Raw genomic sequence first — 20,325 nt, 5'->3', positions numbered from 1 at the left:
CGGTCGTGGTGGAGATCATGATCAGCAATTCATGTCGTGGCCTCCACGCTCTCCCGACTTAACTCCATGCGATTTCTTTCTGTGGGGTTATGTGAAAGATTCAATGTTTAAACCTCCTCTACCAAGAAACGTGCCAGAACTGCGAGCTCGCATCAACGATGCTTTCGAACTCATTGATGGCGACATGCTGCGCCGAGTGTGGGAGGAACTTGATTATCGGCTTGATGTCTGCCGAATCACTAAAGGGGCACATATCGAATATTTGTGAATGCCTAAAAAAACTTTTTGAGGTTTTGTATGTGTGTGCAAAGCATTTTGAAAATATCTCAAATAATAAAGTTATTGTAGAGCTGTGAAATCGCTTCAATCATTTGTAATAACCCTGTATAACTCCTTCCAAAAGTTGATCCGATTAGCACGTGTTTGATGCTTGCCGTGCGTAAAAACTCACAAAAATGTTTTTTGCACTAAAATCCGAATGAAGCTAGATTTATTAACGCGAGTTTTAAATTTTATCGTAAGAACGCATTTTTTATTTATTTGCGCATTCAATTCATGTAAGAACATATTATATGTGCTACATTTAGCTCAACTTTAAGCCATCGTATCTCGACAACGGATAAAGATTATTCGGATGAAAAAAATTCGTTTCGTTACTATCTGCTTATCTACCACCGTGCAAAGTTTGAACCGATTCGTACGAGTTTAAATAATAGAACTGGCGCGCCTCATAAAACCTCCCAGAAAAACGTGTTTTTGCATGTTTTTGCAAATCAGAACGATGCATATACAAACGGTGCCATTACTTGAGCATTAATTTCATCCCAATTACAATCTTTTTCCAAAAGGAATTAATCGATTCGCACAATCTGCCTGAGCGCCAGCCCCAGTTGGTCGTTCAAACATTACTTAATATACTATAACATTGCTTCAGTAAGAGAGATGTTTGAATGGCCACACAAATGATCCCAGGTCCACGTTAAATTAACCACTTTTATGTTTATAGACTTACGCGCCGAGTGAAAATTTGTACCAAGGCCGGGAATCGAACCCGGATGCCCTGCTTACTAGGCAGGTTCGCGAGCCACTAAGCCACTCTGTCACGGCGGTTCGCACAACTGCACGGATTACCCTGGCACGCTTCCGTCCCCGATCCAAATTCTCACTGCCGCCCCTGTCTACTTTAAACTCTTCCTTAAAGACGAACAGAACTGACGATACTCTCCATGTTCTGGAATAGCACCACAGTATCGAAGGTAGAATCGGGGAACCCAGGTGCAGGTATTTAAACAAATAAAATGACACAGTTTCAGAAGTTTTTATGTATGTAGACTAAAACGGCGAGTGAAAACTTGTAGTAAGGCCAGGAATCGAACCAAGATTTCCTGATTATATGTATGAGACCATTAAAGTCTCTGAAATTGTGTTATTTCATTTAAACACTTTTTACCCCACGTTCGTAGCTCAAATAGGACCAGGCACCAAGATCCCCAAACCCCTATTTTGCGCACAGTCTTTTTACGCATATTTGTTATAGCGCTTACCCGATCTAACTATTTTATTCAAATTATGGCACAGACAACCCTGATGACTGTCTCTGTCCCTGTTTTTGTTGGTGTCTACTTTAGTTCGCCATTGCTTTTAGCAAGTTGCAATTCACTCACAACGCTTCAGGATGGTAACTGAAATATCATCGACGCAAGTAACAGTAATGATTATCCATGAAGTTAACAGTTGGCTATAGAGGGCACTATTTTCGCAAGCACAAATTCAGTTGTAAGGTCGAGAACACCTCTCGTAAAAAAGGAGAGAAATGTAAATACAAATTTATTTACTTCCCCACTCTCACTGGATTCCATGACTGCTCACGCGTTCAAAAAATCTGTCGACCCTAGGCACCGGCGGAAATGATGCAGCTGCATCAGGCTAATCCTGATGACTTCCTTAGCCACATGATCACCGTCGACGAGAGCTGGGTGTATCACCACGACTGCAACAAAAGAAGCAAAACGAACTGCCGGAAAAGGTGAAGACACAACCATCATCTGGCTAGGTGATGCTGAGCGGTTTTTGCCACTACCATGGAATGGTGCCAACAGATTACGATAGTAAGGGTAAGTCCTCCACAGGAGAAAACAATCGAAATCGCCCGACGAGTTTACGTAGAGCCCTAAATTCGAAGCGCCGCGCGAAACTGGTGAAGCGGATGTATTTGCCCCACGACAACGCCTTAACTCATTCTCCACGGATCACAGTCCCACACACTGTTCTTTAGACTATTAACTTTTACTTCACTCCAGTTTTCACCGGACATAGCACCCACTGACATCTTCCACGGATGAAGAAACCATTGCTGAGAAGGCCTTTCTCTGATGACGAGCAGTCGACCATACACACTGTCTACACAACGCCTGTTCATCCTCTGCTAGCGATTTCTGTACGGCACGGGATCTTTACTAGATAAGATTGACGCAAGGCATGTGTAATCTCCCCACGGAAATTTACCCTCTACCACGCAATAATTAATAATGGTCAACCAAATCATCCACATTTATTCACTTTTGGAAAGTATCTGATCGGATTTCTAGTAATATATGCGCCGACAGCTCGTCGACGCCAAGGTATTTTTCTAGTAAGATTATTCTTTGGAATAACAGAGATACATAGATGTATTCTCCATGGTTATTATAGAGAGAGAAGGAGTACAGCTTCGGAAGTATCTGTTGGAAGATTGTCTGGTTGCTAAAAGAGACATATTTGCTCTTCTTCTCGCTAAAGCGAGCTATTAAAGTTTGTGCCACTAGCGGGTTATTGGTGGATAGAGAAAAACGGTAAACGAAAATTAAGTAAGACTTGGAATCAACAGAAAACGGAACATGTAATGGAGATGGATTGAATATACTATTTTCCTCAGAAATAAGGTTTGTGACCCTTTTATTCTAGAGTGAATGACGAATGAGTTCTCTGTCTGAATCATTGATGATTGCCTTGGCCCTGTAATTAGTGGGGAAGTTTCAGCTGTGACGAAGAGAGCCTGCAGTCACCGAGTTTTGATAAAATCGTCCAAAAAGGCTTCGTCCACATCTGAAATTCTAAATCTGTCGTAAAAATGAACGAATTGTTCAAACGATCGATTTTTCCCAACTGAATGCAGCGCTTAACAATAATAACAAATGTAAAGATCTTTTCCAGCAAACCAGCCGCTGAATATTAAGACGAAGGGCTCCACCAGAGATTCTATTGGGCTGATTCCACGTAAATGAAATAATATATTTAAAACTGTACACAGATAAAGGACAGAGAGAGAGAGAGAGAGAGAGAGAGAGAGAGAGAGAGTGAATGAAATTCGAGAAAATACTCAGAATCCTCCATTAGCATAATTGTTTGCCTGTCTTATCACGGATCAGCCTCAAGATAAAACAGGAGGCCCTAACTGTATTGTACCGATTTGTGTGTGAGAGTGAAGGGGTAATAAAGGCGACAGATACACCTCTGTACAGACAAAACATTACACCAAGTTAGAGGCAAGCTGCATTCACATACTTTCATCAATTACAGTAGAATTCATTATACATGGAAAAAATCGAAAGAAGGGCAGCGAGTTTTGCATTAAGTCGTAATAGAGGAGAAAGTGTCACGGATATGATTAGCGAGTCGGGATGGCAATCACTACGACAGGGGGGCGTTTTTCGTTCCGACGAGATCTCCACCAACTTTGTCCTAATGTGAAAATATTTTGTATGCAGATGAGGAGGTGACGGGTACTGATTCCTTCAGCCAGATGCACACCAAGCTCGAACTCATGCGGGAATCGGCGAAACGCTGATGAGCAAGCGCTCTACATCAGTAGTGTGTGGTGTAAGCTGAGAACTTGAATTTGACGAGAGGCGTGCTAGGGTAGTCCGATCGACTCTGGTGACCAGTGTGTCTGGAGGGCGTAGTGGTCTGCGCAACAGTCTGATAAACGTGAGGCCTCGGTTCGAATCCCGCTCTGGCACAAATTTTCAACTTACCACGTTGGTATAAATCAATGCCCACTGGCAGCTAATGTCTTTAATTCCTTTGTGTCTTGAAAATATTTTCTTGCCTCCAACCTACATACGGAGAAATGATCAGTGTAATAAACTAAGAGCAGTCAGAACTCATAGAGAGAGACTTAAGTGCTGCTAGAGAGTGGAACGGTAGCCAAATATTCTGAGGGTGGCTCGAAGAAGCCTCTGCCAGGCACTTGAATGTGAACTGCAGAGTACTGGTGCACGCTTATGAGCCAAAACATTATGACCACCTGCTTAATAGCTTGTTTGTCTGTCTATAGAATAAAACACATCACTGATTCTGCGTATCAGGGACCCGACAGTTTGTAAGTTTTTGGAGGTATGTGGCCTTATATACCTACGCACAGGTCATGTAATTCGTGTAAACAAAGTGCCATTGATTTGCGTGCTCGGTGATGGCGCCCGACAGCGACCCAGATCGGTTCCGTAGGATTTACATCAGGCGAATGTGGTCTTCGAGACATCAACGTGAGATCACTATAGCGCTCCTCCAACCTCTGTAGTACCGTTCTGGGTCCGAATTACGGACAATTATACCGCTCAAATCTGATATCGCTGTCGAGAAAGAGGTCAAGCATGAATGGATGCAGATGGTTCACAGTCGTCAGCTTGTCTTCGGTTATTACCACAGGTCCCACGCAAGCGCAGGAGAATGTCTCCCACAGAATAACAGTGTCCACCAGCCCGCGTCCGTGGCGTGCTACACTTTTCCGTCGCCGTTCATCTCGATGATAAAGTTTGTGGCGACAAAAAAATGTGATGCACCCTAAGAGCCGAAAAGTTTCCACTGTTAGACGGTGGAATCCTGATGGTCCCAGTGCAATCGTAATTGACGATGCCATTGGGTCAAAATATAAACACGTATGAGTTATCTGCTTCGGAGCTGCGTGTTCCACAATGTACACTACTGGCCATTAAAACTGCTACACGAAGAAGAAATGCAGATGATAAACGGGTATTCACTGGACAAATATATTATACTAGATCTGACATGTGATTACATTTCCACGCACTTAGGGTGCATAGATCCTGAGAAATCAGTTCCCAGAATAACCACCTCTGGCTGTAATAACGGCCTTGATACGCTTGAGCATTGAGTCAAACAGAGCTTGGATGACGTGTACAGGTACAGCTGCCCATGCAGTTTCAACACGATACCACAGTTCATCAAGAATAGTGACTGGCGTATTGTGACGAGCCAGTTGCTCGGCCACCATTGACCAGACATTTTCAATTAGCGAGAGATCTGGAGAATGTGCTGGCCAGGGCAGTCGAACATTTTCTGTGTCCATAAAGGCCCGTACAAGACCTGCAACATGCGGTCATGCATTATCCTGTTGGAATGTAGGGTTTTACAGGGATCGAATGAAGGGTAGAGCCACGGGTCGTAACACATCTGAAATGTAACGTTCACTGTTCAAAGAGCCGTCAATGCGAACAAGAGGTGACCGAGACGTGTAACCAGTGGCACCCCATACTATCACACCGGGTGATACGCCAATATGGCGGTGATGAATACACGCTTCCAATGTGCGTTCACCGCGATGTCGCCAAACACGGATGCGACCATCATGATGCTGTAAACAGAATCTGGATTCATCCGAAAAAATGACGTTTTGCCATTCGTGCACCTAGGTTCGTCGTTGAGTACCCCATCGCAGGCGCTCCTGTCTGTGATGCAGCGTCAAGGGTAACCTCAACCAGGGTCTCCGAGCTGATAGTCCATGCTGCTGCAAACGTCGTCGAACTGTTCGTGCAGATGGTTGTTGTCTTTCAAACGTCCCCATCTGTTGACTCAGGGATCGAGACGTGGCTGCACGATCCGTTACAGCCATGGGGATAAGATGCCTGTCATCTCGACTGCTAGTGATACGAGGCCGCTGGGATCCAGCACGGTGTTCCGTATTACCCTCCTGAACCCATCGATTCCATATTCTGCTAACAGTCATTGGATCTCGACCAACGCGAGCAGTAACGTCGCGACACGATAAACCGCAATTGGGATAGGCTACAACCCGACCTTTATCAAAGTCGGAAACGTGATGGTACGCGTTTCTCCTCCTTACACGAGGCATCACAACAACGTTTCACCAGGCAACGCCGGTCAACTGCTGTTTGTGTCTGAGAAATCGGTTGGAAACTTTCCTCATGTCAGCACGTTGTAGGTGTCGCCACTGGCGCCAACCTTGTGTGAATGCCCTGAAAAGCTAATCATTTGCATATCACAGCAGCTTCTTCCTGTCGGTTAAATTTCGCGTCTGTAGCACGTCATCTTCGTAGAGTAGCAATTTCAATGGTCAGTAGTATCAATGAACGGTGCACTCCGAAACACTTGTGCGTGCACCAGCACTGTGCTCTATCGAATGGCTCTGAGCACTATGGGACTCAACATCTTAGGTCATAAGTCCCCTAGAACTTAGAACTAATTAAACCTAACTAACCTAAGGACATCACACACATCCATGCCCGAGGCAGGATTCGAACCTGCGACCGTAGCAGTCCCGCGGTTCCGGACTGCAGCGCCAGAACCGCTAGACCACCGCTGCCGGCTACTGTGCTCTTTCGGCGGAGATGCCACAGATCACCATCTGTCTTACTTTACAGAGTAGACAAACGTCCGAACCCCACGTACTGTGAAGAGTCGTGGAAACCAAGCATTTAGCGCCTATTGGTAGTTTCGCTGTCCTTCTGTTTCCGTAGATGCTCTCGACAATAGCGCGTGAACATTCGACCAGCTTCGCCGTTCTCGTGATACCCGTTCACAGGCATCGCTTAATATTAATCTGTCTTTTGTCAGATTCGCTTATCTTAATGGATTTCACCATTTGCAGCCCATATCTTCGCTAGGGTGATAACCCGTCCGTGTCTGCTCCGATTACACACTTTTGTTACCGAGGAACGTGCCCGCAACGCCACCAGGCAGCATCCAACGTCGCCGTGGGCAGTGGCCATAACGTTTGGGCTGACCAGTAGTGTAGGTGAGGCGATTTTCGAGACTGAGTGTTTTCTGGACAGCAAAAATGCATACTTCCACAACAAGGTCTCCGCCACCAGTGGTTGGGAAAACGTGTCACAGCGAAGGAGACCATGTGGAGAATTGACCAGTCACCTGCTTTCACTGTCGCAACTTGATTTTTTGGATTTGATATTTTATGTACATACTTCGTAAAATGGGCTCGAAGCACTGATTTTTTGTAAAGTATTTCCTCGGAATTTCACAGGTTCATGAAAACAGCCACTTAAGAACCGTTACCGAACGGATATTATTACAGGCTACAGAGTAAATAAACTAAGTACGGAGTAAAATAAGATGCAGGAAACAGTGTAGAGTACATATAATTTAATCTTTGATAACACGGGTCTTTGACGACATATTCGAAATAACTAACTATACTCACGCTTTCCATATATTTTAGCTAGGCTTTAAATTTTAGATCTGCTAGAACTGAATCAAAAAATTACTGTTCGACAACGCAAAAATTCTAAATCAGCCACACACATCAATTGTGTATTCAGAGCCAGACGTGAACAACGAACGGAGGTCATTCTTTATTTATAGTCAGATGCAAGAACTAATCACTGCGAAGTTTGTCGGAACTTTGATTGTGTTGTATAACAGGCCGCAACTCTGCTTGATACCCACACTGTTTGTATACAAACCTGCGTCAGTGCTTCTTTGTTTTTCTTAAATACTTAACTTAATTTGCTTTCGCCGGCTGCTACAGTTGCAGGTCGGTGCGTGGTGTACAAGTTGCAGTTAGAGACAAGGAACGTTCGTTAGTGTAATGATGACAGTGAGATAATGAATGCTACAATTCCTTTATGTTTGTACACACACTTGTAGCAGGTTTAATATAATGTCAACTTACTACGTAGATGTAGATAGCTGAAGACATTTTACACTAGTTTGCATGTAATGTATCCACAGTGTACGTGTAACATTGTAGAAAAAAAGTGTCTTCGACTCTGCTAATAGACTGGGAGAAACGGTTCTTTCTGCTTCACTTCGATCCCTCGCAAAAACTAACGTTTGCCTATCGGCTGCAAATTATATTTGGAGTTGCCAGTTCACTATGCCCGGTGTATTCCAATCTAAAGTGCTGAAAAATAGTTTAACGAGTCTGGGCTGTTTATCTGTGGTAAAGCGCGTACCTGGAAACCGAAAGGCCGCGAGATCGAATCCCGGCTGCACAATGAAATATTTCAGCCTTCTTTTAACCTAGCCTCACCTCTCCGTTTAGCCAGAAGCAAAACGTGGTTCCGGTTGCACACTGGACTGTAGGTGACCTTCTGCTGGCAGGATTTCTGGGGCAGTTTAGGAACACGCAAGTGACGAGCTGGCAGCTGCCGGTCGGTCCCGGAAGAACTGACAGAGTGGTCAGACATGGCGACGGCCACACGTTTGAAGGACTGCCACCTTCTGCTATGCCATTACGACTTCAAGAAATAGTGCCAGTGCCATCCTCCATGGCGGGCAAGCGGTTCTTTATAGTCATCAGTCGTCTAAATGCTTTGATGCGGGCCGTCACGAATTCCTCTTCTGTGCCAACCTTTTCATCTCAGATTAGCACTTGCAAACTACGTACTCAATTATTTGTTGGATATATCCCAATCTCTGTGTTCCTCTACCGTGTTTATCGTAAACATTTCCCTCTAGTTCAAATGGTTCAAATGGCTCTGAGTACTATGGGACTTAACATCCATGGTCATCAGTCCCCTAGAACTTAGAACTACTTAAACCTAACTAACCTAAGGACAACACAGAACACCCAGTCATCACGAGTCAGAGAAAATCCCTCTAGTACCAAGGAAGTTATTCCCTCATGTCTTAACAAACGTCCTGTCATCCAGTCCCTTCTTCCTCTCATCAAAGGTGGAGGTGACCACGAGAAACAGAAAAACGTAATCAAAGGTAAAGAAGAAGCAGCGCTTCAGAAACTGAGATGGTATCAGCAGGGTACAGGAGAAGTTTAAAGTACGAAGTGTCCCAAAAGCCCGTTAACATTTGACAATTCAATACTTCCCAGAATAATGTAGGTAGGGAGGTGCACACTGACACACGTGTTTGAAACGATGTCGGGTTTTATTGAAACCGATAAAAAGTGCACAAAACGACCTACAGATGGCGCTTCATATGATACAAAAGCAATAATAAACATAACAACTGATTTTTAACAACGACGATGTTCTTTATAACAAATGCTCAATATTTTAGCATCATTCATCAACAACGTATGTAGACGAAGGTCAATGTTGTTAACAACATTGTACAGCGTTATCAGCAGATATGGTGAGAAATTGCGATCGGATGTTTTCTTTTAGCACTGTAATGAGGTGGAACGAACGCGGTAGACTTGCGACTTCAGGTATCCCCATAACCAATAATCACATGGATTGAAATCTGGGTACCTGGAAGGCCAATCATGACCGAAGTGGTGGCTCCGCAGGCGATCCTCACCAAAAGATATGCACACGAGATCTTTCATATGTGTAGCAATTGGAACGAAGCGCCATCTGCATAAAAGTCGTACCTTCCAGCAATTATTTACTCGCCACGTTAGGGACGATGCGTTTCTATAATATATCGGGTACCTCGCACCCGTCACCTGATAGTTTGAAAAGCAGCACCCCGCAGTCCATCGAAGAAAAACGGTACTATCACGACTGATATGGTAAATCAGCACCACACCGTCACTTCCTCGTCATGAAATAGGGATTCCACGAGAGTTCTAGGATTTTTGGTAGCACAAATTCTGCTATTGTTGGTGTTGACAGGTCCTGGTGTGTGAAATGGGCTTCATCTGTCCACAACACGTTAGACACCAATCGTCATCTTCCCTTTATTCTGAAATTCCCAAACTACAAATGCTCTGCGCTCACAATTCGGTGGCTAACGGTTCTTGTTGACGCTGGATTTTTACGGATAGCATTGGATGAGGGAGGGAGAGGGTCGGTGTGTGTGTTACGCCTCAGTGCCCTCCAAACAGCAGTGCGTGGAATGCTGGTGCGACGTGCGACTTCACGAGCGCTGAATTAGCCCTGTGGAGACGAACCCGCTTAAGTCCCAATTTCTTTCTGGACTATCCGAGCAGCAGTAGCCCTTGTGTCTGATCGGCCGCTGCAGGCTTCGTACTTCGTGATTAGTTTTTTCACTTATCACAGGACCTTTATTAGATCTAACACTCTTAGGATCGTAAAGTTGCAGCAGCAGACTCACCATTCTGAAAGGAACTTTATTAACAGTGTATTTTCTGGTGAAGATAGCATGCCGCGATTGCTCGCGCATCTGACTTCCTTTCTCACTACAGCTCATTTTACACACGATTGTCATGCGGCAGTCCTGGACTGTGCGGCTGGTCCTGGCGGATGTTCGAGTCCTCCCTCGGGCATGGCTGTGTGTGTTTGTCCTTAGGATAATTTAGGTTAGGTAGTGTGTAAGCTTAGGGACTGATGACCTTAGCAGTTAAGTCCCATAAGATTTCACACACATTTGAACATCATGCGACATCACTGACGTGTTGCCGCTCAGCGCCATCTCTTGGCCATTTTTTGCACTCTTTTGTGGTTTCAATAAGACTAAAAACTAAAAAAAATTCTAAACTCCGCCCGAACAGGCCATGAAGGCCCAACAGTACCGACCAGCCGCCGTGTCATCCTCAGACCAGAGGCGTCACTGAATGCGGATATGGAGGGACATGTGGTCAGTACGCCGCACTCCCGTCTGTATGTCAGTTTACCGAGACCGGAGGCGCTACTTCTCACAGGGAGACGGAACGACCGTGGGGATGGGGATTTGTCCGCAATTTTGTGTGATGAAAGAGGACCCCTAACACCTCGTGTGGTTAAAATATTAGGACGCACTATTCGGAAAATCCCGAGAAAAATCGATCCAAAGTTTCTTAGGTGCCGTACGAGTATAAAATGTTAGTCCATTGCCGAGTCGCCGTTTGGCCTACATGGTTAACGTTTGGACCATTATGACAGAGGTCTCGGGATCGAGTCCTCCTCCAGCACACTTTTTCTTCTGTTGCTTGAAAAATTGCAGTGCATTGTTACAGGAGAATCGTGAAATTAATTCCCGGGAAGATTGTATAAAAATTTCATTCTATAATTCACCATAAAATTATTGTCACCAATACTCCGAGACATGATTCAATATTCCTGGTTTGCTTCAAAATTATCAGGAACTCTTAAACATTTTCGTAAATGTTAATGGGGCATGTTTTTGTACAGATTTATTTCAAACGTCCTGTGACCGTAAAAAACCCGTTTTCATATGTTGGGCAAGATGTCGCAAAAGCTATTGCTTTGTTTGTTTTTACCATTATTACCACTGCGGTTCTTGTTTATAATTGTTATATGTATAAAAATTGAATGTTTCCGAATCGACATTGTTATTCTGATTAAAAACCCAATGTTTCTCCTCATATACTTTACAATGAAAAATGGAAAACCCACTGCCATGAATTGTGTTGTTGGACAAAAAGAAAATAATTTTTATTCAATAATGTAACAAATTTGTTAAAGATAATATAGGTTTGGGAAACTTGCTGAATAATTGGTGGAATAACAAAAGATAATGAAATAGAAGGAAAAAAAGTGCCGGAGGAGGAATCGAACACGAGTCCTTTGGCGTAAGAGTCCGAGCCCTAAACATCTAGGCCAGACGGCGCCTCGGCAATGCACTAACATTTTATACTCATACGGCACCTAAGAAACTTTGGATCGATTTTTCCCGGGATTTTCCGGGTAGTGCGTCCTAGTATTTTAACCACGTGAGGTGTTAGGGGTCCTCTTTCACCACAGAAAATTTCGGACAAATCCACGACCCCACGGTCGTGCCGTCTCCTTGTCAGTCAAGTAGCTCCTCAGTTTGCCTCACAAGGGCTGAGTGCACCCCGCTTGCCAACAGCGCTCGGCAGACCGGCTGGTCACCCATTCAAGTGGTAGCCCAGCCCGACAGCGCTTTACTTCGGTCATCTGACGGGGACCCGTGTTGCCACTAAGGCAAGCCTGTTGGCGGTTTCAATAAGAGTCCACGCAATTTTAGACATGCGTGTCAATTATCACCTATCTACCTACATTATTCACTGAATTACTGCATTTTCGAATGTTAACAGACTTTTAGGTCACCCTGTATATTTCTTTGACACATTTACCACCTAAATGTCCAATATTGGCAAATAATTTTAACCATAAGCACGAGGTGACGGCTAAAAAAATATTCTTTCTCCATCAGAAATGCATATTAACTGCATACGTTACCATACTGAAAACGTTCTTTATGTTATTTCTATACAAAATAATGAAAGCGATGTTCTGTAACGCAACAAAAACTTTGATGGAAGTAGATTTGGACTGATATCTAGAAATATCTGAATGGAACACAATGCTTGCATAAATTAAACGAAAGACAGGAGAGTTACAACCTGTAGGACCACTGCGTTATTTAAAGAGCGAAAATCAGTATCTAATTTATCTCTAACAGGTGACGTCTAGACGTGAACCACTAATTAACAAAGACCACTAGTCGCACTAACACGATATGCAATCGAAACTACAGTCAATTTGTTCCTGCAGATGTTTGAAGTACCACAAAGAACAACAATTGCCGTTTTCCACGAACAGTGCTATAAAATTCATTGATATATCTGGACTGTCTGGTCAACACAAGTGATGCTTCCGTCTGTGCCATTTCAGCAAGGAAAACGAGACCAATTAAATTTTCTAAATTTTGTAAGGAGATGTTTGTTATAAGCTGAAAAATGATTTTTTACGTTATCTCCGTGCTATAGCTTACTTCATTCTAAAGCAGAACGGATATATAGAATATGTAGTATTTAAGGAGCTAATATAACAGCATCAGAAATTCTTCTGTGTTTTGTTATAAGTACACATAGAAATACAAGTGAACTGACTTATCAGAAGTTAAAAAATCTTACGGCTCTAAAGGAAAATAAATATACAAGAAAATGTAACCAGTCATATTTGTTTTACCGAGCGAGGTGGCGCAGTGACTAGCACACTGGACTCGCATTCGGGAGGACGACGGTTCAATCCCGTCTCCGGCCATCCTGATTTAGGTTTTCCGTGATTTCCCTAAATCGCTTCAGGCAAATGCCGGGATGGTTCCTTTGAAAGGGCACGGCCGACTTCCTTCCCTCACCCGAGCTTGCGCTCCGTCTCTAATGACCTCGTTGTCGACGGGACGTTAAACACTAATCTCCTCCTCCTCCTCCTCATATTTGTTTTTTAATTTCACGATATATTTCGAAGTACAATACTTGCACCTTCACGTAGATTCAGCTAATATTAGTGTACCGTAAATGCTGCTTTTGTGCATTATAGTGTTGGCAACCTGTGGTACTGTCACCAAGAAGAAAGCAATAAAATAATAAATACATTACGCGAAACAGAAATTTGCGGCAGTTCGGTCGGCAGCACTAGGTAGTCAAATAGCAGTATAAATATATTGCAGTGATTACGCGTCTGTTTTCAACATCGTTAACGCTAGATGCTTCACTTTTCAGCAATCGATATTGTAGGGATAGTGGACTGCAAGACGAGATGCTCAGAAGTAGCTGGTGTGTCTGAATCGGTAATTGTGTTTTTTCTTACACTATTTCTGTTAATGACGAAGTCACCTACGTCAGGTGCTTTTACCGAAGCTCTTTTATTTGCTTATTGTCTAGACTTCAAGCTATTACACGAAATTATATTCGTTCGTAGCACATGACTAACTCGTCGTGGAAACACTGAGCACAGAAACTGAATCATCAAAGTTTCTGGATATCCATGAAATCAGCTCCCCCTCACCGCCCAATGCACTATTCGTGAAGTTTCTAAATGCTGCTAAAGATACGAAGACAAATGTTGTCAGATAAATTTCTCTATAGTTCCGAATGTGGCGGGCTAACACAAGCATGTCACAGGAGAAAGCATGAGCCGAACTCCAGCGCTGGTGAGAAGTACAGGGAAACGTAAGTAGTTCTGTGCAGGAAGATGGTTGCAGTACGTTCGCTCCAAGGATACATGCTAGCTACTTTCTCTGGAAGCATAAATACTGCGCATAAACAGGCAAAGAATCCGCTTCTGTTGGATACGCCACTGGAGAGAAATTACTGGTAAAGGCAACTACCGTAAAGCACCTAGCACTAACCACTCGGAGCCACGTAAAGTAGAATAACCACAAAGACAAGTTGTGAGATAAGCAGATGCCTGATTGTGATTCATTGTGAGAATGTTAAGCAAACTTATTTCAGCAACAAAGGAAACGGCTTGCAAAACACTCGTTTGAGCCATTTTTGAGAATTATTCATTCAACACGATCACCATTTCGGCCTGTTGTGTCATTCTCAAGTCATAGCTCACTGTGATGTGTGCGAATGCATATCGTTCCATTTTAAGACACTGTTCTTGTGTGAACTTTGTTTTCGTATTCCCTTTTATAGTAAGATAGGAGTAATAACTACCTCAAGAACGCCCGCCTTCTTGTTTAATTAATTATTTATTGTTATTTATTTTGTTTATTGTCCGAACCAGTTGTGGTATCCACGACGGGGTTTTGCTTTTGTTGTTTCTGAAATAATAAAAGAAAGAAAAGAAAAACACTTCAGTGAAATAAAAGGAACGTTGTTTTGTTGCAAGAAGGCGAAACCTCTTTAATTCATTATTATTCTCTGTAAGCACGGAAGCAGGGCTTAAAAATTCCATTACGATAAAGACATGAGTCTTCGTCATTTCTATAAAAGAACGTAGTACGTCACGTAATAATTATTATGGAATCCATTCATCTGCGCACATAGTTTCCACTGTGCGTCTATGAGCTATGACATTTGACATGTGTTCTATAGTAATTATAACAAGAATGTTACGCTGTTTTACACCAGGGTGTTTCAGAGTTCTTACCACAGGCTACTATGAATTACAGAGGGGACAAAATTGTGATCAGCAACCCGTATCCGGAAATGTCCGTTTGGATACAAAGTAAGTGTGAGCATCGGATCACTTTGAAATCTCCCGCTTCGCGGTACGGACACAAACTGAGGAGCAGGTGCTGTCGTCAGCCGCTGTTATAATTATGACGTTTAATAACTAACACCTTCGTACGATTACAACGACTACTGCGAGAAATCGGTACGTGCACAACAAAGAGGTTTGACCGTGGTGCTTCACAGATGCGCCGCACTCCCGACTTGACGTTCTTTGTCACACAGAATAAGAGTCCGACGACGAGCGTCCGAAATATGATCCGCGCCGTGGACTTCTGCAGAGCACGCAGGTCTGAGGTCATTGTTTCTGCTGTGTGCGTACAGTGAACCTAGAGATTTGAACGTGATCCGACCTTCATACATCGAAACGGTACATTTCCAGGTATGGGTTCTTCATCAAAACTGTATCTACCAAGTCCTCTCTAAAACGCTTCGAAGCCTGTAGCGGGAATCTAAAAACGCCCCGTATAATCAAGACTCCCGTGCCATTGCATACACGGAATACGTAAACATTGTTGTCACGAAGGCATGAAACGGAATGTACTGAGGCACTTCATAGATAACTACCACTTGAGAATGGCATAATAGACCAGACACAGGTAATAATAGTCCAGGCGAAATATATTGTGCTTTCTAAAACGGTGCAGCTCTGTGGATGGTTTCTACGTTCCTAACCACACGAACGACGTAGTGCGACGCGTTCACAGTGGTGCGTATAACGCGCTAAGAGCTGAGAAGGCCACGTCCAGTAACCAGCTCGGAGCAGCGACGTTCCGGAGTCTGGCAGGAGGCGTGTGCGCCGCACGTACCTGAGGAGGCGAAGAACATGGCGGGGCGGAGAGCGCGCATGGCTGCGGCAGTCACGGCATGGCGTCGCGGCGCCCACTGCGCGGCGCTGCCCAGGCGTCGCTCGCCGCCGGCGTCGCCTGGCGCCCCCCACCCCTTCCGCCCCCGGCACCCTTTCGCTGCGCAGACGCCGCCGCCGCCGCCGCTGCTACCTGCCTCACGGGGCGCCGGCGTGGGCGGTGGACGCACCGACGCGGCGGACCCAGCGGAGGACGCAAACGCGGCAAACTCGGCCCTTCCTCTCTCCCAGCCCAGATAACGCCCGGCCACTCCGCTTTCCAACTGCGACCGCGGGGAACGAGATTCTTTATGGAAACTGAGCGGGTAAGCGTTTGAGATGAGAAACGGAGCGAGTACATTTTCAGGGCTGCAATGGGCGTGCTTGTGAAGCCAGTACCTATTTCTAAGAACGAATATTTCAAAAAATAAATAATTTATCATACTTCCAGAATGAGATTTTCACTCTGCAGCGGAGTGTGCGCTGATATGAAACTTCCTGGCAGATTAAAACTGTGTGCCGCTCTCGCGAGAGCTTCTGTAAAGTTTCGAAGGTAGGAGGCGGGGTCCTGGCAGAAGTAGAGCTGTGAGGACGGTGCGTGAGTCGTGCTTGGGTAGCTCAGTTGGTAGAGCACTAGCCCGCGAAAGGCAAAGGTCCCGAGTTCGAGACTCGGTCCGGCATACAGTTTTAATCTGCTAGGAAGTTTCAATTTATCATACTTTTATTCCCATTGAATACATTATTAGGGTGTACCATTTGGTTATTAAGTTACATTTCAACGTGTGCACTTGCATTTTCCGCACAGACCTTGAATCTTTTAGGAACACAGTCCACGGCTGTTCTTAGCATTTCAACTGGAGGTTGGGTTGTTTGGGGAAGGAGACCACACAGCGAGGTCATCGGTCTCATCGGATTAGGGATGGATCGGAAAGGAAGTCGGCCGTGCCCTTTGAAAGGAACCATCCCGGCATTTGCCTGGAGCGATTTACGGAAATCACGGAAAACCTAAATCAGGATGGCCGGACGCAGGATTGAACCGTCGTCCTCCCGAATGCGAGTCCAGTGTCCAACCACTGCGCCACCTCGCTCGGTTTCAGCTGGGACATTTACAAAACAGTAATATCAGAAATTGAGTCCGCTTTGATGCAAAACACCTTGTTATTCGTTTATTTCTTTATTATCCCAAACTAGTTTGGGCGACAAATATCACCATCATCAGTGGTTTTTTTTTTTTAATCTAAAACATACAGAAAATGGTATGGTTGTACAAACCCAGTAAAACATTATTACATTTTTACAAATCGTCTTTTGAAATATAGTTTTATATTGATTCTTTTATACTACAGCATGTTTTTAACAATTTTTGGCGCTGTTTGTGACGTATATTCAGTGCTCTTTTTTATCTGTTGCCGCCTTTTTACTACTACATAATGTCATCTGCAACCATGTGAGCGGCTGTTAGTAAACAATTACTAAAAGGTGAACTTCGTATGTCAGCAGTAATACTTGGGGTTGTGGTAGTGTTGTGGAAACCAGTTATTTTGGTGTGTATTGAGCTGCTGCTTAGCTATTCGTCCACTCACGTTCGTTGGATGGTATGTGGCTGCTTTTTTACACAGAAAAACAAAACTTTTGCACTTTGTTTCTGCTCCAGAATGTTACGCCATCTTGCTGTTCGCGTGTGTCGCGACAGGCGTATCGCATGTGCCGAGAAAGGTTATGAAAAACTGTAGCGCGAATTACGACGACTTCTGTTCATTATATATGTCTCTGTGTGTGATGAGGAAGTGGTTCTTTTGCGTGGGTGTGCTTTCTGTACTGTGTCCTTGGTCAGTTCTCTCAGAGCGGTAAAGAGTGTGTTGTTGCAGAGTGTTGTGTTTTCATTTACTACATTTTTCCCTTCGACTATAGCCTTTTGTATGTGGTAATTTTCTTCTATTGTTAGTTGTCGGTATAGACTGTTGCTGTTTCTCAGAATGCGTAGATCGTTTTCGATATTACTGGGGTTATGGTTTTTGTTCATTAGATGTTCTGCGAAAGTTGAATGTGTGCTGTCACTTCATAGACCTCTCATGTGCTCTGTGTACCTCGTTCAGAAATTTCTGCTTGTTTGTCCTATGTAGTGGGCCTGACAAGAGTTGCAAGTGAGCTGATATATTCCAGCGTTGCTGAATTTGTCTGAGGTTTTTATGACTGGTCTTAGTCTTTTCTGAACTGTAGTGTTCGTTCTGAATGTTTTTGGGATCCCTTGCTTTTTTAAGATGTTTCCTATTCTATGTGATATTTTGTTATTGTATGTTAGTGTGTACCATCTCTCCCTTTTTTCTGAACATTTGGAAACAAGTCACAGGTGATTTGTTTAAGACTATTAATATCCTTTGGTTTAAAATTATACACTTGTTCTTTAGCCTAATCCCAAAAGATGAATTCGCATGGGGTTATAGAAGGGCTGCGTGCAGGCCATTCTGGTGGCCCCCGGCCAGGTAAACTGTCATCCAGGCACTTCCTCACTGGTACTGCGTAGTGGGGAGGAGCTCTATCTTTCCTAAACAGCAGTTCTCTTCCATTTTCCCGTTCTTGAATCACAGGTCATGCGTACGTTCAAATCATTTCCAAGTATGCAGCAGCATTCAAGTTGTCGGCGCGCGGTCTCAGGCGTATTCTCACTTGAGATGGGCAAACTTGTTCATCCTTGGGAACTAGTTCACTAGAGTTACTGAAAACTAGTAGTGTAGGTGACTGAAGGATGGAGGGCACCAAGAGGGGGCACTTGCCTCCCCCCTGGAGTATAGAGTTTTAATTCATTACAGAATTCTTACACACTTTTAGAAGTAAATTCTGCGATTATGTAGAACCTCTCGTTTAGCCAACTGTAGCGTTGTGTGGCTGATCGCAGGGAAATAATATAGTATGGCACACGGAAAACCGGCCCCGAGCACAGACTGCTCGCCAATTACAGTCGATGTGTTGCCCGTTACGAGCAATACAACAAACAGACAAACATATAATAATTAGGCAGTGAAGAAATAACAAGCTAATGCAAGCAACAATTGCGAAACAATCGATGACGATGTGTAGAGAGCCGGAGAAGAGAACATGAAAATCTCACGCGACGCACATGGGCTATAGCTCATGTAGTCTTGTAAACCTGTTGGTGGCTGTTTCCCAACTTAATAGACCACAAGTGTCTTGTATAAAATTCTTCGTTTCGACTTCCACTACATAGCTATGCTACGTTGTAAACAATAATCGTTTACACCCTATATATACTTCACGTTGTCTCTGAGTTCGCAGGCGAAGTAGAGACTCTATGGAAGCATAAAATAAAATGTGGTTTTCTCATACTTGCTTCGCGTCACACGCTTAGTAAAAATGAGAGTTTTATGTTGCATTATTAAAGTTAATGCAGCAATAATAATAATAATAATTAAGTTCGTAGTAATAAAGTTCTTGGTTTGAAAGCTCCTTCTGAACAAATGTTTTTGAGATAATGAGTAAATACGATTTTATGGCAATATATGTCTTTTCAAATGGAGAGGCACCGCTTTTCTTACTGAGCCAAAATGACCCACAACCCATTTTTTTTTTTTTTCAGAGAAACGAAACTAGCAGGTAATGCAATTGGAAACAACCAAACTTAAAAATAATTAGTGCCTTCCTAAATGTAATGTTTTTTATAAAAATTAAGCAAATTATTGAAAGTTAGCTTCTAAATCAAGTCGATGAAACCAAAAAATATATGAATAACAAAAAAAACATGCCTTGTTATAAGTATGTCTTCTGCTGTTCATCGACGTAATTAAGTGAGCTGATATGCCCTCTTGTTGCATGAAAAGACGTACCTATTACATACAACGTAATTTTTATGTAATTTACGTAACTATAAAATACTTTTTGATTACCGGTCGTGGAGCTGAATAGCCAGAACCAAGTGCAAGAAGAGTTTGGAACACACGTAAAATAGGCGAGCGCAGTGAACGAAACGAACAACTGGATAATGAACTAACTAGGAGCAGTCGGCTGTGGAACTGAGACAGGTGGTCATGCGAAGAACGACGAGTGCGGCCGAGGGAGACCGAGACTGAGACGAGCACGCGACCAAGGCTGGAACGAGAACTGCCGAAGCGACCGCCGCGACCGAAGTGAACTATGAACGGATCGTTCCTTGGAATTCGTTCCTCGGTCCTTTCGTTCAACTTGGTGAACCGTTCCGTTGCACCCGTTCGTTCGCGAACTACCCATCTCTAATTCTCACGGTTCGCTCGGCTCTCCCCGTCGGAGGTTCGAGTCCTCCCTCGGGGATGTGTGTGTGAGTTTTCCATGGCGTAAATTAGTTTAAGTTAGATTAAGTAGTGTGTAAGCTTAGGGGCCGTTGACCTCAGCAGTTAGGTCCCATAGGCACTTATCACAAATTCCCAGTTCATGTTGCCACGTA

General features: G+C 43.8%; 1 protein-coding gene across 1 annotated transcript in view; it reads right to left on the bottom strand.

Annotated features, from left to right (window-relative positions):
• Window positions 1-15,918, bottom strand: part of LOC126092080 (protein FAM110B) — a 501,532-nt gene extending 485,614 nt beyond the window's left edge. Inside the window, exon 1 of the mRNA XM_049907501.1 lies at window positions 15,856-15,918. Within this exon, the coding sequence (XP_049763458.1) occupies window positions 15,856-15,895 (40 nt within the window). The 5' untranslated portion in view covers window positions 15,896-15,918. The remainder of the gene's footprint in view (window positions 1-15,855) is intronic.
• Between the last annotated feature and the right edge of the window lie 4,407 nt (window positions 15,919-20,325).

This window comes from Schistocerca cancellata, chromosome 7 (genome assembly GCF_023864275.1).
Source record: "Schistocerca cancellata isolate TAMUIC-IGC-003103 chromosome 7, iqSchCanc2.1, whole genome shotgun sequence".
In the NCBI taxonomy this organism is placed as follows: domain Eukaryota; kingdom Metazoa; phylum Arthropoda; class Insecta; order Orthoptera; family Acrididae; genus Schistocerca; species Schistocerca cancellata.
Note: the sequence above shows the minus strand (reverse complement) of the source record. Positions and strands in the feature narration are given on the sequence as shown.